Source organism: Phascolarctos cinereus, unplaced genomic scaffold, assembly GCF_003287225.1.
Source record: "Phascolarctos cinereus isolate Bilbo 61053 unplaced genomic scaffold, phaCin_HiC Scaffold_2;HRSCAF=192, whole genome shotgun sequence".
Classification (NCBI taxonomy): Eukaryota; Metazoa; Chordata; class Mammalia; order Diprotodontia; family Phascolarctidae; genus Phascolarctos; species Phascolarctos cinereus.
This window is the reverse complement of record NW_027555625.1, coordinates 413,209,241-413,224,945: the sequence shown is the minus strand read 5'-3', so window position 1 is coordinate 413,224,945 and position 15,705 is coordinate 413,209,241. Positions and strand designations below refer to the sequence as shown.

General features: G+C 40.3%; 1 protein-coding gene across 1 annotated transcript in view; it reads right to left on the bottom strand.

The window, feature by feature from the left end:
• The window catches only part of HTR4 (5-hydroxytryptamine receptor 4), a 64,311-nt gene extending 49,198 nt beyond the window's left edge, over positions 1 to 15,113 (bottom strand). The window contains exon 1 of the mRNA XM_020969133.2: positions 15,030 to 15,113. Coding sequence (XP_020824792.1) covers positions 15,030 to 15,055 — 26 coding nt within the window. The 5' untranslated portion in view covers positions 15,056 to 15,113. The remainder of the gene's footprint in view (positions 1 to 15,029) is intronic.
• Positions 15,114 to 15,705: the final 592 nt, after the last annotated feature.

The following is a 15,705-nucleotide window of genomic DNA, read 5'->3' as shown; positions in this document are numbered from 1 at the left end:
TCAACTTTGATTGATTTAGCTCTTCTCAGGAATACAATGATCTAAGACAATTCCAAGACTCATGAGGGAAAATGCTATCCACAACCAGAGAAAGAACTATGGAGTTTTAATGCACATTGAAGCATACTATTTTCACTTTATTTTTATTTTTTGTTTTTTCTTTCTTATGGTTTTCCCCTTTTGCTCTGATTCTTCTTTCACAGCATGACTAATTTGGAAATATGTTTAATATTATTGTACATGTAAAACCTATATCAGATTGCTTGCCATCTTGGGGAGGGGGAAAGGGAGGGGGGGAGGGAGAAAAATATTTTGGAACTTAAAACCTTAGAAAAGTGAATGTTGAAAACTATCTTTACATGTAATAATGTACATGTAAATAAATACTGGTAAGTGAAAAAAAAGAAAGAACATTATGGAGGAAAGGCTATTTGTGGTGTCAGATGTTGCAGAGAGATTAAGAAGAATGAGTATTGAAAAGAGCCATCGGTTTAGACAGTGTATAGATGACCTGTCACTTTGGATAGAACAGTTTCAGTTGAATGATGGAGTCAGATGTTAGGCTGCAATGGACTGAAAAAGGAGTAAGAGGAGAGGAAGTGGAGGAAAAGGGTGTAGGCAGCTTTTCCTAAGAAAGGGAGAAAAGATATGGGAAATAAATAGTTTGAGAGGATGGTAGGGTCAAGTGAGGGGTTTTTTGAGGATGGGTGAGATGTGAAAATGTTTGTAGGTAGCAGGGAACGAACCCATATAAAGTGAGAGGTTAATTAATTAATTAATGATGTGAGGGAGGGAGGGTTTGATCATGGGGGTAATATTTCACGGGACAGGGGAAGAATTAGAGCCAAGGGTACACATAGAGGGGTTGGCCTTGGAAAAGGGAAGGGACACACCTTTATCAGAGACTAGAATAAGAGATGATGTCAAAGGGGTTTTAGGATGTAGTGTATGAGAGAAAAGGGAGCTCACAGAAGATGACCTCTATCTTTTTAGTAAAGTACAAGGTCCTACATGGGTTGGGGAGAAATGGTGTGCAAGATGTGAAGAGAGAAGGTTTACAATAGGATATGAACAGGTGATAAGCAATTAGTAAGAGAAGAGTAAAAGGATTGCCATCACACAGTGAGAGCCCAGTTAAGATTAGATAACATATATCTGTAATGTCTCAATCAGATTTCCTCTAACTACACTTAGCAGCTTGTGTGTAGCAGGGGAGGAGGCAGATGGTGGGAATATTATAGGCATGAGCAGAGATAGACAAGGGGACAAATGATTTTGAGAGAAGGGAGCATAGCATTGTACTGGTTCCACTACTGGGTCAAGGTTGTGAAGGGAGGAAAAGATGTTCTGGTGGGGAATGTGCAGCCTCGAGGCCACTTGTGGCCCTCTAGGTCCTCAAGTGTGGCCCTTTGACTGAATCCAAACTTCTGTGTTTGTTCTGTGTTGTTCAGTGAAGGGTTTGAGGACACATGTGGCCTTGAGGTTGCAGGTTCCTTACCCCTGGCTCTGGGGTAAGTACTGAGGGGTGGAGGGATTGGATATTATGATGAGGATGAAGAATATAGGTTTAGGAAGACTGAGGCATAAGGAGAGAAAGGATGATAGGTAACAGTCTGATAAATGAACTCAGAATTATTGATCATGAAAATGGAATACTTGTGCAAGATGCTAAAATTAAGGGTTAGGTAGAATTAGGGTTAGCCTACATGAGGCTATATTGTAGTAAAGATGTAAGTCAGACAGGATGAAGAGATTAAAAAATTTGAAGGTTAGTGTCTGAAGGAGCATTAACACAAATGGCAAAGTTCCCTATTATGGAGCCAGGGGTTGAAGGGGAGAGGTAGGCACTGAATTAAATACTGATTTTGAGAAAGGAGACATAATATGCTCATGGTCTAGATAAGGTGCTATGTCTGGGTAAACTAAACCTCCAAGCAAAAGAGATGGCTGAGTAATGGTAGCAATCAGAAGGTGTGGGAATGGCATTGCAGAGCCAGGAATGTGTGATCTACCTCTCTGAAACCCACAGGTCAGAAGAATATAAGAGAAGGCACAACTTGTAGAAAGAATGTTCAGTGTCTTCTGGGTGGAACCAGGTCTCTGAGTGCCAGAAAATGTAAAGCTCAGAGAAAGAAGAGATCTAATATGAAAAAAAGTATTAAGAGTAGAATATTGGTTAAGAATAGAATAGGGCACAATGGAAGAGTTGGACAAAGATGGATTGGGGCATGGAAGAAGAAGGCTGAAGTGGGTGGGGATGAGAAAATGATGGCAGTGGCAGGGAAGGGGGTGGTTTTTGATAAAGCAGCCAGGAATTCAGTAGTACTGGAATTGGAAGATTAAGAAGTGGGAGTTTGGTAGCAATCAGGGTTGTAGTATTATATGAAATATTCCACTTATTTGGGGGTACTTAGTTTTAAAGAAGGGCATTAGCAAGTTATGGTTTGTCCAACACAGGATGGCCAAAATGGTGAGGGCAGTGTATGAAATTGGGGATATTTAATCTAAAGAAGAGAAAAATTAGTGGGGACATGAATGCTGTCCTCAAATATTTGAAGGGCTGTCATGTGGAAGACATTTCCCAAATAATAATAATGATAACAACAATTAGAATCTACATAGTGCTTTAAGGTTTGCAAACTGCCTTGCAAATATTTGCTCACTTGATCCTCATAACAACTGTGGAAGTGGGTGCTATTAGTATTTCCATTTCATAGATAGGGAAACTGAGGCAGACAGAAGATAAATGACTTGCCTAGGGTCATGCAGCTAGTAAGGTCTGAGGCTGGATTTGAACTCAGGCTTTCCTAATTCCAAGTCCAAAAAGCCATATCCACTGTACCAACTTTTGGGCACTACCTAGCAACATAGTAGATATTCTAATAAATCAAATATCAAACAATATTTTTAGGGGAAAGGGATTAGATTTGCCCCGCTTAGCCCTAGAGGATGGAATAGAGAAAAATGGAAGAAACCACTACAGGCAACTTTTAATTCAATATAAGGAAAACCTTTCTCCCAATTATATCTATCCCAAAGTGAAATGGGCAGACTCAGAAGATAATGAGTGCCTTCTCATGGAAGGGGCTTAAATGGAAGCTGGATAGATTCTTTAAATCATAGCTTTAAATCTGGAAGAACCCTCAGAGATTTTCTCTTCCACCCCTTTATTTTAACGTATGAGGAAACTGAGGCACATGAAGTTAAGTAGTTTGCCCAAGGTCACACAGGAAGCAAGCAATAGAAGATGGATTTGAACTCGGATCTTCTAATTTCAAATCCAGGGCTCTTTCCACTGCACAACACCTTGTCAGGAGTGTTATAGAGCAGATTCCTGATCAGGTGCCAGTGGCACCAAATGCTTTTTGCTGCTCCTTCTCGCCCTGAGACTTGATGGTTCTGTGATGTGATCAAGGCAGGAAGTCCAGTGCTTCATATGCTAACTGTTTATATGGTGGGGGACATTTCGGGGAGGGGATAGTCATAGTTAGGCCTTTGATGATGGTGGAAAAAAACATAGACTGACTCAAAATGGCACCCATCCCTGGCCACAGGCCAGAGTAGAGCTGTTCAAATTGCTTTTGAGCTTACCTGCTTAGAGAGCTCCCCATTAGAAAGACACAAAAGTTTTGATGGTGACGGGGACCAATATGCTACGGCCAGGGGGAGCTGTAATATCCCAAAGCTACTTCACAATCCACACCCAGCAAAAGAAGTAATTAGATTCCAATTCGGCTTCCTTCCATAAGCATTCATCAAGTGGACCTAGTACAGTGGCTGGAACATTGGCTTTTTTGATAAATATGAGTGGATCGTGTGCAGGTGCTGTCCTTGGTCCTGTGGCATGAGGGACTATAAAACATTGTGTAGTTGTGGTTTGTCCTTCTTTCTCAAGGAGGGTGATGACATGACTTGCAATGGAATTGGGTTTGACGGAGGGTGGGCTGTGCAAAGTCACCAGACTTACTTTTTCCTCCAAAGCCATCTGGGTTCAGTGGCCAGATATAGATCAGGGTGGCTAGAGATGTCCCATAATGCAGTGGGAGACTTTGGCCTTTTTAAACTGAGGTCTTTTTGAGTTCTCACGTTAAGTAAGGCAACACCCTTGAAATGAATAGGCCTGTTTAAGAAGTGAGTCAAGGGATGGCCTCAATAGAAAGTAAAGAAACAAGCATTTATTAAATTTCTACTAAGCACCAGGTGCTGTGCTAAGCACTTTAAAAATACTATCTTAACTTACAACAACCTTGGGAGGTAGATATTATTATCCTCATCAGTCAAAGAAACTGAGGCAGGCAGAGATCAAGTGACTTGCCCAGGATCACACAGCCAGTCAGTGTCTAAGCTTGGATTTGAACTGTCTTTCTAACTCCAGGACTAGCACTCTATCCACAGCATCATGGTATCTGCCTTTATGGAGCTCACAGTTGGCATAGGACATAGAAAAAAACACAAAAAAATTGTAGTGCAAAATTGAACACGGTAAGTTGATCATAGGATTTAGAGCTGGAAGGAAACTTACAGATGACCATTCTATAGAAAAAGCCAGAGAGGTTAAGTGATTTGCTCAGGGTTATAAAAATAGAAAGTAGCATACTGGAGTTGATTGTAAGTCCAGTGTTCTCTCAGCATAGCATTCTGCCAAAGACAAGTATAAATAATGGATTATTCCAAGTCCTGGGAAAGGACAATCACTTCTAAATGGAGGGATCCTCTGTGTGTGTGTGTGTGTGTGTGTGTGTGTGTGTGTGTGTGTGTATGATTTTAGAAGGGAGGGGATACATTCTAGGTATGGAGAACAGTGGAAACAGAGATGAGGAGTCAGAAAACTGTAGGATGTATATAGAGATCATAGGATCATAGATTTAAAGCTCTAAGGGAACTTTAAAGTCCTCTAATACAACATCATACAAATGTAAGCAAACTAAACTGAGGGCTAAGGATTTAAGTGACTTGTCCAAGGTCACACAGGTAGTATGTGACTGAGTCAGTATTTGAAGTGAGTTTCTCTGACTCCAGACACAGGACTTTCCCAGTAAAGGATCCAATCTGGCTGGAGAACAGAAAATGTGAAGAGGAATAGTGAAGGCTGAATTAGAGTCTTAAAGACCAGGCTGAAGAGTCTGAACTTCATCCTGTAGGTAATAGGAAACCACTGAAAGAAAAGAAATCTGGCAGTATGTATCAGGTGGATTGGAGGTGAGAGAATGGGAAGGACATGCATTTAGGAGACTGGAGAAGAGGATATTGTAATAAAATCCAGGTAAAAGGTAATGACATCCTAGATCAGGGTGGTGGCTGTAGGGGCAGAGAAAAGGACATGAGCATAAAAGCAGTTGTGGAGATAGAATTGAAGGCACTTGGCAATCACTTCCAATTATGTTCTGGTCTGAGCAAGGAACAATGTCATCTGTGGGTTCCTGAGAGAGGGGCTGGAGAAGGGAAACATCTGATGTGGGATGAATGCTAGCTGAGGGCCAGGACAAGAAGATCAAAGCCAAAAGAAGGGGGCAGAGAAGATACACACAGAGAAATAGAAAGAAGAAAAAGAGACAGCCACCTAAGAGAGCTGAAGATGGCTCTGGGCAACCTCTATGACCAAACACAAAAATCCTCCACAAAATCTTATGGGCATTGAGATGATTAATAAGTATTTAGTCCTGTCAGAAAACAATGTTGCTTTCTTCTTCCTTCTGTTTTCCTTCCCTGCACCATTGATCTTCTCCCCTCCATCTCTTCCAGTACCTTCCAGCAATCATCTATGAGGTTCAACTTCCACTGTTGGTGCTTCCTGTGTTACTCTGGACAAATCATTTGCTCTCACTGGGTCTTGGTTTCCTTATTTGTAAAATGATGGGATGGACTAGGACTAGATGGTCTCTGAGGTCCCTCCCAGCTCTAAATCCTTTATTCTATAATTTCATACATCTTCAGCTTCTTCTTCCTTCTTCCTTCCTTGATTCCTTCCTATCTATCTACAAACATGCTCAGGTCAACCCAGTCCTTAACAATAGCTTTCTCTTGATTCTTCTAGTCCATCCAGAGAGTGAACTATTTCTTTTCTCCCCTTCATTACTAAACTTCTTTTAAAAAGTTGCTAATAACTGATGTCTCCAATTCCTCAGTGTCTTCTCTTCCTTCAGCTCCTTGTACCCTGCTTTCTTCGATCTTTGCCATTTTACTAGAACTTCTTCCTCAAGATCTATGATAACTTAATCAACAAGCATTTATGAAGTGACAACTATGTGTCAAGCACTGTTCTAGGCACTGGGGATATAAATAAAATACTGTACATGACAGTTCCTGCCCTCAAGGAGCTTGCATTCTAAATCCATTGGCCTTAATAGCCTCTTTGCATCTTCCGACATTTTTGACCGCTCCCTCTAACTGTATATTGTCTTCTCTCCTTCCTGAACTTCAGAGACATCGTCTCATTTTACTGCTCTGCTCTCTTATTTCTCTGATTCCTCCCTTTCTTCCCAGACTTTCAGTGTGGGAGCTCCTTGAGGGTCTCTTTCTAGTCTTCTTCTCCTTTCTATCTCTACTTGTTACTTCTAGCCTTCTTTTCTTTAAGCATCTGATTGGTTTCTCTGTCCTTGGTCACTCCTCACTCCAGTTTATCACTCAGTTTTCAGTCTGAGCTTCCATGGCACCTCTCTAGTCAATAAACTTCAGTGGCTCTCTAGAACCTCCAGGATCAAATATAAAATTTTCTGGCATTCAAAGCCCTTCACAACTTGGCCCCTTCCTGCCTTTCCAGTCTTGTGCCTTACCTCCTTCCTCCCTCCCCATACTCTGTGATCCAGTGACAACAGCCTCTTGCTCCTGGAACAACATGCTGTACTTCCCAGCTCTAGCTAATTGCATTGGCTGTCCCTCATGCCAAGAATACTCTCTCATTTTCATCTTTTGGTTTCCTTGAGTCATTATTTTTCAGTTGTGCCTGACCCTTCATGACCCCATTTGGAGTTTTCTTGGCAAAGATATTGAAGTAGCTTGCCATTTCATTCACCACCTCATTTTACAGATGAGAAAACTGAGGCAAACAGTGGTAAGTGACTTATCCAGGGGCACACAGCTAGTAAGTGTCTGAGGTTGGATTTGAATTCAGCAACAGGAGTCTTCCTGACTCTAAGGCTGGTGCTCTAACCACTGAACCACTGATCTCCCCCTTAGTTTCCTTGGCTTCCTCCAATTTCTAGTTAAAATCCCACCTTCCGCAAGAAGACTTTCCCAGTCCCTTTTAAGGCAAATGCCTATCATCTGTTAACCGTCTCCAATTTATCTTGTCTGTATCTTATTTGTTTGTAATTGCTGGAATGTTGTCTCTTCCCTCCCCCTCCCCCCCAAGAATATAGGATCCTTGAGAGCAGGACTGTCCTTTGCCTTTCTTTGACTCCCCAGTGCTTAACACACTGTCGGGCACATAGTAGGTGCTTAATATATGCTTGTTGACTTTACTTAGCCATTTCCACGGTTCCATGACTACACAGCTGACTTCCAAATCTAAAAGTGATGTCCTGACCTCTCCTCTGAGTTCTGTACCTGCCTCTTCGTGATTACTAGAGCACCTGCACCCACACCTGAACCTGATCATCCCATTAGTACCTCAAATTTACTGAGCTCATTATTGTTCATCCTAAACTGTCTTGATCCTCCTTCTGACTGCCTAATTATTTTCTTCCTTATCACCACCCATCAGCTCATTGTAGTGGAATGAGCACTAGCCTGAGTCATAAGACCCAGGACCAAATCTCATCTCCAAAGCTTCCCAGTTACTCAATTTGGGGAGAACCACTTATCCTTACTGGTTGTAAAAAGACAGCATTAGGCAAGGTGATCTCTATGGTCCTCTCCATTTCCCAATCTATGATCCTAGTATCGTATGACTTCTGAACTCCTTTGCAGCCCTAAATCTTATGATCCTGTAGGATTTATGGACGTGCAGATTTGGGGATGGCGATGACCATAAACTTACAAAACATAAACTCTCATGTTCCTTCCAACTCTAGGTCTATAATTCTTTATTTGACTCTTCCCCGTCCCTCACCTCTCCCATCTAATTACCTAACAAATCCTTTTGATTTCATGGTATCCATCCCATTTAAAATGGATGATTCTAAAGAGAATCTTTTCCTATCAGTCTTAGATGATCAATAAATATATTTAAGAGTTTTATTCATCATAATCTTAGGCATCGGAGATGGATACCTGCAGCCAACATCTAGATGAGGTACCAGCAACCTTTCCAAAGATGTTGCACTAAGGTTCTGAGCCCTATTTTTCTGACATAAGAGGGTTGGCGGGCTATCACTAAGTGAATTACTTAGATTTCTTGGGAGAGAAGGAGCTGAGGAAGGGCCAGTGATAGATGGCTTTAAGTATGAATAAGAGAAGACAGTCACTATTAAGTATGATTAAAGGGCACTAGAGAGTTTTTCCAAACCCTTAAAAAATTGCTCACATATTCTTTATTTGACATATTTCCTGACATTCTATTAATTAGAACTTCAGTTGCGTTAGTTAGCACACTTTTGAAAAGAATGTAGATATTTCCAGGCTAGCTTTCATTTTAATTCAAAAAACATTTATTAAGTGAGGCATCTATTTGCTAGTCACTGATGATATAAAGTCAAAATAAAACAGCTCCTGCCTCCAGAAGCTTATACTTTTCTAGGAGATATATCATGTACACAAATAAGTAAGTGGACACTGTATACAGAAAAATGAAGTAAGAGTAAGAGGGGTACCACACTAAGCCTTAGGGAGATCAGGGAAAGGCTCACGTGGAAAAGGGCATCTGAATTAAGGGAAGTCAGGAATTCTATGGTGTGGAGGTGAGCAGGGCATATATTTCAAACAAAAAAAGACCATGAGCAAAAATGGAATGGGAGCAGAACATGGAAAACCACATATAGGGAGTAGTAAACAGATTAGTGATCAGCTAGGTGGCACAGTGGATAGAGTACTGGCCCTGGAGTCAGGAAGACCTGAGTTCAAATCTGGCCTCAGAGACTTACTAGCTGTGTGACTCTGGACAAATCACTTAACCCTGTTTGCCTCAGTGTCCTCTGTAAAATGAGCTGGAGAAGGAAATGGTAAACCACTCCAGTATGTTTGCCAAGAAAACTCCAAACGGGGTCATGGAAAGTAGGACTGAAAAATGACTCAACACAGTTAGGCTAGTAGGAAGTAGAGTAATAGAAGCAGCTAGACAGTGCAGTGGGTAGGGTGCTGGACCTGGAGTTAGGAAGACCTGAGTTCAAATCCAGCCTTAGACACTGCCTAATTATATAACCCTAGGCAAGTCACTTACCTGTCTCAGTGTCCTCATTTGTAAAATGGGGATAAGAATAGCCCCTACTTTACAGTGTTGTCATAAGCAACATAAGATATTTGTAAAGTGCTTTGCAAATCTTAAAGCACAGTATCAATGCTATATTATTATTATTAAATTAGACTGGAAAGATAAATAGGACTAGATTGTGGAGGGCTTTAAATGCCAGAATGTGAAGTTTGTATTTTATATGGGAGGCAGTAGGGAGTCATTGATGATTTATGAACAGAGGAAGTGGCTTGATCAGATCCATGGTTTATGAATGTCAATTTCAGCAGCTATGGGAAGGACAGGTTGTAGAGGAGAGAGACTAGAAGGAAGGAAACCATTTGGACACTGTTGCAATAGCCCAGGCAAAGAGTGAAAAAAGTCTGAATAAAGATAGAGGTTGTGGGAGTGCAGAGAAGGGAGGAAATGAACAGATGTTGTGGAGGCTGAATTGACAAAGCCCAACACCTCAGAATAAATTAGAGAAGGTGTAGTGGGAAAAGGATTGGATTTGGAATCAAAGACCCTGGGTTTGAATTCCTGTTCTGCTTCTTTATCTGTGTGACATTAGGAAACTCTGGCCCTCAGTTTCCTAACCTGCAGAATGAAGGCATAGGCCCAGATGATCTCAAAGTTCCCTTCATGCTCTAAATCTAATTTTCTATGATCTTCTCTTTGCTAGTCCTACTGCTCTCACCCTAACAGGCTCTCATTACCGCCTACCTGGACTATTGCAATTAAGCCTCCTAACAAGCCTTCCCACCTCCACTTTCTCCCCCTGACAATCCATCCTTCCCACTACTGTCAGAAGAATCTTCCTTATGTATAGAAATGGGACTCAGCAATGATCAAGACGTTCCTCTGCTCACAAGTCTTCGGTGGCTCTTTATTGCCAACCAAAAAACATGCAGTCTCTTGGGCCTGGCATTCAAAGCTCTGTCTACTATAGTAATAGTCCCCAAACAGGTCACAGTATTGAGGTCACATTCTCTGTTATGGAAATAATAGAAAATATTATAGGTCTCTTTCTTTTATAAAAAACCTGTAATATGATATAATAAAATGATATAAAATTATATAATGCAATATAATATAATATAAAATAATATTGTAAGCCTCTTTTGATTCCAAACTCTGGTCAACAAGAAGTCAAAGGAACTGAATCAGGAAGGGATAGCTTTGTCTTTATTAACAGGACAAGACTTTTTTGATTGTTAACTGAGTCCTTTGCTATCAAACCTTGGAATGTAGATAAGGTCACTTCACCTCATCCTCAGTGGGAGGAGCAGAGAAACATCCTTTAGTCCTAACAAGAAGGCACATGGCAAGTACTGTGTGACCTCGTTTTTATTGGAGGGAATTTGTAGGGCTTTATACAGGTCAGATAGAGTCTCTACCTTTAACCTTGCTTTAAAAAATTCTCTCTCTATTCCTTTCTATTCAGACATGAAAAAGACCTGTAGCAGGCTTTGGGAGCTGCTCTGAATTAGCTCTCTCCTTTTCTGAAGGACAGGTCATTGGGAAGCTTAGAAGACCTCTCACTATAGAGGTGGCAGAAGCTAATTGAAGGCAGTGGTTTTGGAATGTAGAGGAGTAACCAGAAATCTTTTGCCTTCCGTCTCTGTCTCTGTCTCTGTCCCTGTCTCTCTCTCTTTTTCTCTGTCTCTACTAGGAGTTGGGAATTTCATGTCCAGGCAGACACTATTGATTCAATAACACGCATTGGTACCCTGCAGTCTTCTTTCCAGAAATCATTGTGTCATCTTTTTAGGATTATGGTTAAGGATTCTACTTTTGTTTCATAGGAGTCATTGTTCATAGAGGTATGTGTTTATTACTGAGCTAATAGTTTCCCTTTAAAGTCTACGACCTTGGTAATATCTTCATTAGAGTGTTAATTATTTTCTCTGTGCTGATAATTCCAATTAATTTTTTTCTTTCTCTTGAGCAAAATCGTGCATAAAGTTGGTGGTTTTTAGCTTTCCCAGACACGTACCTGTCCACCATCTAGATTCCCAAACTTCCAGTCCCAAAGAAATCGGCAGTGCAGACTACTAGATAATGTCTCCCTCCTGCACTAATACTCATCCTGTTGAACAAATCAAATTATAAACAAATTTCTATGTGTAGTGAATGTCTTTTTTTAAACATATGATTATATTTATATATTATTCTACAGCCTTGGAAGTGTGATGGAGTCAGGAAGGGGTACAATTTATTCTGTGATCACACTAACATTTCAGTGCGACATGGAATCACAGAACAAACACCATCAGCGTAAAAGGGCAGAGCCTCAGGCAAGCAGATTGCTTCAGGTAGTTGTATTCAGACAGACATGGTCTCCCTCATAGTGTACCTCCTAACTGCCATAAGAAACACTAATTTGAAGTATCTGCTCCAGCTCTCAGCTTCTCATTCCTGTCTCGATGCTTTGAATCTATTAGTCTCAAGAAACTCTGGTTCCTGCCTGGGCCTGGCCACTCATCTATAAGAGGTGGCACTATACAGTGGATTTGCTAATCCCGGAATCTGAATTTGAATCCTCTGTGAAACTTGCAGTGTAACCATTAACAAGTCATTCAGTCTTCACATCTGTTTCCTCACATGTAAAATGAGGGTTGCAATTCATCCCTTCCTTTCATCACAGGGTGGTTGTGAGCAAAGTGTTTTGTAAACCTTAGTGTACTATGTATGTGTATGTGTCATGATTATTAATACATGACATGTTAACACATAATAGCATAATACCTTTGAAGGCACTGGTGCAATGGAAAGATCCTTGGGGTGGATTAAATCCTATTCTGAGAATTTGAGAAGGGAAAGAGGAAGGTGGAGAAAAGGAAGATGTAGTGTAAAATGATGCCAGAAGGGAGTGGAAGTTACTATGTCTCAAACCTGGGGTCTGAAAAGATAGACAAGCATGGGGGGGGGGAGCAGAAGAACATTGCTCACATTAAAGTGACAAAGGAAGGTTGAAAACAAAAACACAGTTTTGTATAATAGTAGAACAAACTCAGTAGGGAACAAGTGGAGATGGGAGGCCACATTAGAGGGAAAATAATGCCCAGGAACAGTCAGAAGTAAAACAAACATCCTGATTCTGACGGGGGAATTAAAAGGAGGGGGGAAAAAGGATTAATATAGGGGGTGCTTTATGTTGTCTGTTAGATAATTGAGAAATGAATGAACCAATTGTGTTATATGAATGTAATGGAATATTATTATTTGGTAAGAATAAGAATTCTTATTCTGTAAGAGGGATCATTATTCTTTAAGAAATGATGAAACAGACAATTGTAGAGACTCCCAGGCAGTATAAGCTGAAGCAAAGTAAAATGGGAAGATCTAGGAAAACATTTCATACAAGGACAGCACCATTATAAAGAAAAACAACTTTGGAAGACTTAAAAGACTGGTTAAGGCAGTATGGTCAGTCAAGTTTCCAGAGGTCACATGACAAAGCATATTATCTACTTTCAGACAAGGAGGTGATGGACACACAGCACAGAAACATACATTTTAAGACATGACTCATGTGTGGATTTGTTTTGCTTAACTATGCTATTTGTAAAAGGGCTGTTACTTTCTTTCTCTTGGTTTTTAATTTGGTAGAGGGAAGTTCAGAAGGGGGTTAGCAATAGTAATGCCAAGTAAAAGAAGACCATGGAAATTTTTTTAAATGCCCAGAGAAAGATGAAAGTGCAGAAGAAAGCACATGAAAGGAGGACAGTTGCAAAAGTAAAGTGTAGAATTTATTATGTACTTTAAAAAAAAAATCAAGCAGTATGGAATGGAGAACCATGGTTTAATTAGAATCTGCTTCTTGTATTCTGTTGTGTGTATAAAAATGATCTTTTTTATATTAAAGTTTAGAATGAAAAAGTTTTTTTTAAATAAAGTTATGAGAGGTTGTTTTTTTTTTTAATGTCTTCCTGTAGGTTATGAGCAGTGTCCAAGAGGAGACTTTGATACACTCTAGAGGATTTTAAGAGAATGTCATTGCATGACAATAAATCACTCTGGCGATTGAAGAATGGTATTATATAGGTGTGAATATGTGTGGGTGGAGTCAAGTTAGAAAACCAAGAGAGAGGATGGTGACAAAGTTTTGAAACATTACAACTTAGAAGAGACTTTAAGAGATCACACTGGAAAGGTTTAGAACCTATAAATCACAGCTAAGGCAGTCTGTGAATAGTTGCTTGCCTGGAATACCCCACCTATTCAAGGTAATTCAGCACCAATGGAAAAAATTGCTATTATAATAGGAAAGTGCAAAACCAAGCTACAGAAAACATATCTTCCCTCCCCACCACCAACCCATTTCTTGTCACAATTTCATGTTGAAGGAAAGGAGGGCATAAGGAAACAAGCATTTATGTAGGGCTTATTATGTGCTAGGCACTTTTTACAAAGATTATCTCATATGATCCTCACAACAATTCTTCAAGGTAGATGCTGTCATTATTCTCATTTTACATTTGAGGAAACTGAGGCATACAGAGGTTAAGTGACTTGTCCAGGGTCACACAGTTAGTAAATGTCTGAGACTAGGTTTGAATTCCGGTCTTCCTGACTACAGGTCCAGCTCTCTATCCACTGTGCTACCAGCTTCCTCTAACAGAGGAAATAAAGAAAACAAAACAGAACAACTTTAATTCCCTTAGTCTTAGGAGAATATGGGGCCATATGACTTGTGCATCTATAGCTCCAAAAATGCAACTTTGATTATTTGCCAAAGCCCATCCAGGCAGATGTGTAACTCATTTACTGACAACGCCTCTTCCATGAAACAATACAATCCTCTTTATTTAAGAAGTGAGTGAGTATGTCTGGAATTCTTTATGAAGGGTGTTTTAATTCCTACCCGAAGTTTGGAGACAGTCTACAAAAATCTTAGAACATTGATGCCCAAGATTTTAAAGGATGCACTGCCTTTTTGGAAACAACAAACATCTAAGGAAACATGAGACTGCCAACCAGCTCCTGGATGGGTGCATCAAAAAGCAAAAGAAAGATTTATAACCACTTCAACTGACTTGGGGGGGCTTTGCAGTGTCAATGCTTATGATTTAAAGCAGTAACTCAGTAAACAAAATTGATATTTTTTTTATACATTGGATTCATTTCTGAATATCTTCTAACCCCATCTACATCTATCAATCCATTCTTCGTAATAAAAAACAAAAGAGAGGGAAAAAAACAGTCTGGCAAAGACAACCAAAATGTAAATAGATGTCTGGTACTATCTTTAATATTCCACACCCATAGCCCCCCACTACTGAAAAGAAATGACAGAGAGGTACTTTCTGAACTCTTCTTAAGTCAATCTTAACCATTATCATTACAGAGCATTCAGTTTCCTGTTTGGTTCTTTCCATTTACATTGTCATTACCATTGCGTACATGGTTTTCCCAGCTCTTACTTCCCTCTCAATCTATTAAGGCAGGTAAAAAGTAGTCTGCAGCAAAACTTTTACCACCAAAAGAACTAACACATTAAAATCTACAAACTGAAGCTTCATCCTTCATTTTTCTTTCTTCTTTCTTCCTACTCCTTCCCATTCTCCTCTTGTCCTCCCCCTCTCCACCCCTCACACTCTTCAGCTGTTGAAACCAGCATTAGGCGTTTTACAACACTGCAGTATGGTCTGGGTTGGGAAACATGGGCTTGGGGTATAGCAGATCTAGCAATTCATCTTACCTCACATTAATGTCAGATTCGTCCATCACAGGAAATAGGCATGGATAAGCTGGTTTTCAGTGCCCACAGAAGGTATCTGGTCCTGCAACGGAAACAAACATGATGCTTGGAGACTAAAAAGCTCTCTAGACAGAAAGGCAGTGGGTTGTATTGGAAAGAGCCTTCTTGGGCTTGGGTTCAAGTGTTGGCTTTGCTACCTAGCCAGGGTAAGAGATTCTTAGATTCCACGACCATGTGCTTTCCTCTATATAACACTCTGCCTCCCAGGAGGGGAAAGAGTCCTGAATACATAATCAGAAAAACGGAGTTTTGAGACTGACTAGCTGAATGATTTCTAATGTTTGTTTTTTTTTTTAGTTTACTTTTCTTTTATGACATACTTTACACACCTCCTGTACAATCCCAGGTCTATAACGTGCTCTAGCCAAGTCACACCCACTGAGGGTGTGCAGCCCTTTGGGGGATATTCAAATTCAGTCATTTAGGGGCCAAAGCATTCCATAATTTGAAGCTGTATAACAGTATGGGCCTTTGTTTCAGGGAGAAGCTTGGGGTTATTAAAAGTACTTTCCAGTTTCCTCCAAGGCAATGCAGTCTGCTCTCTTCCTCCTGACATCTAGAGAGCAATTAAATATTTGCGAGATACTTTACATGTGTTATCTCACTTAATCCTCAC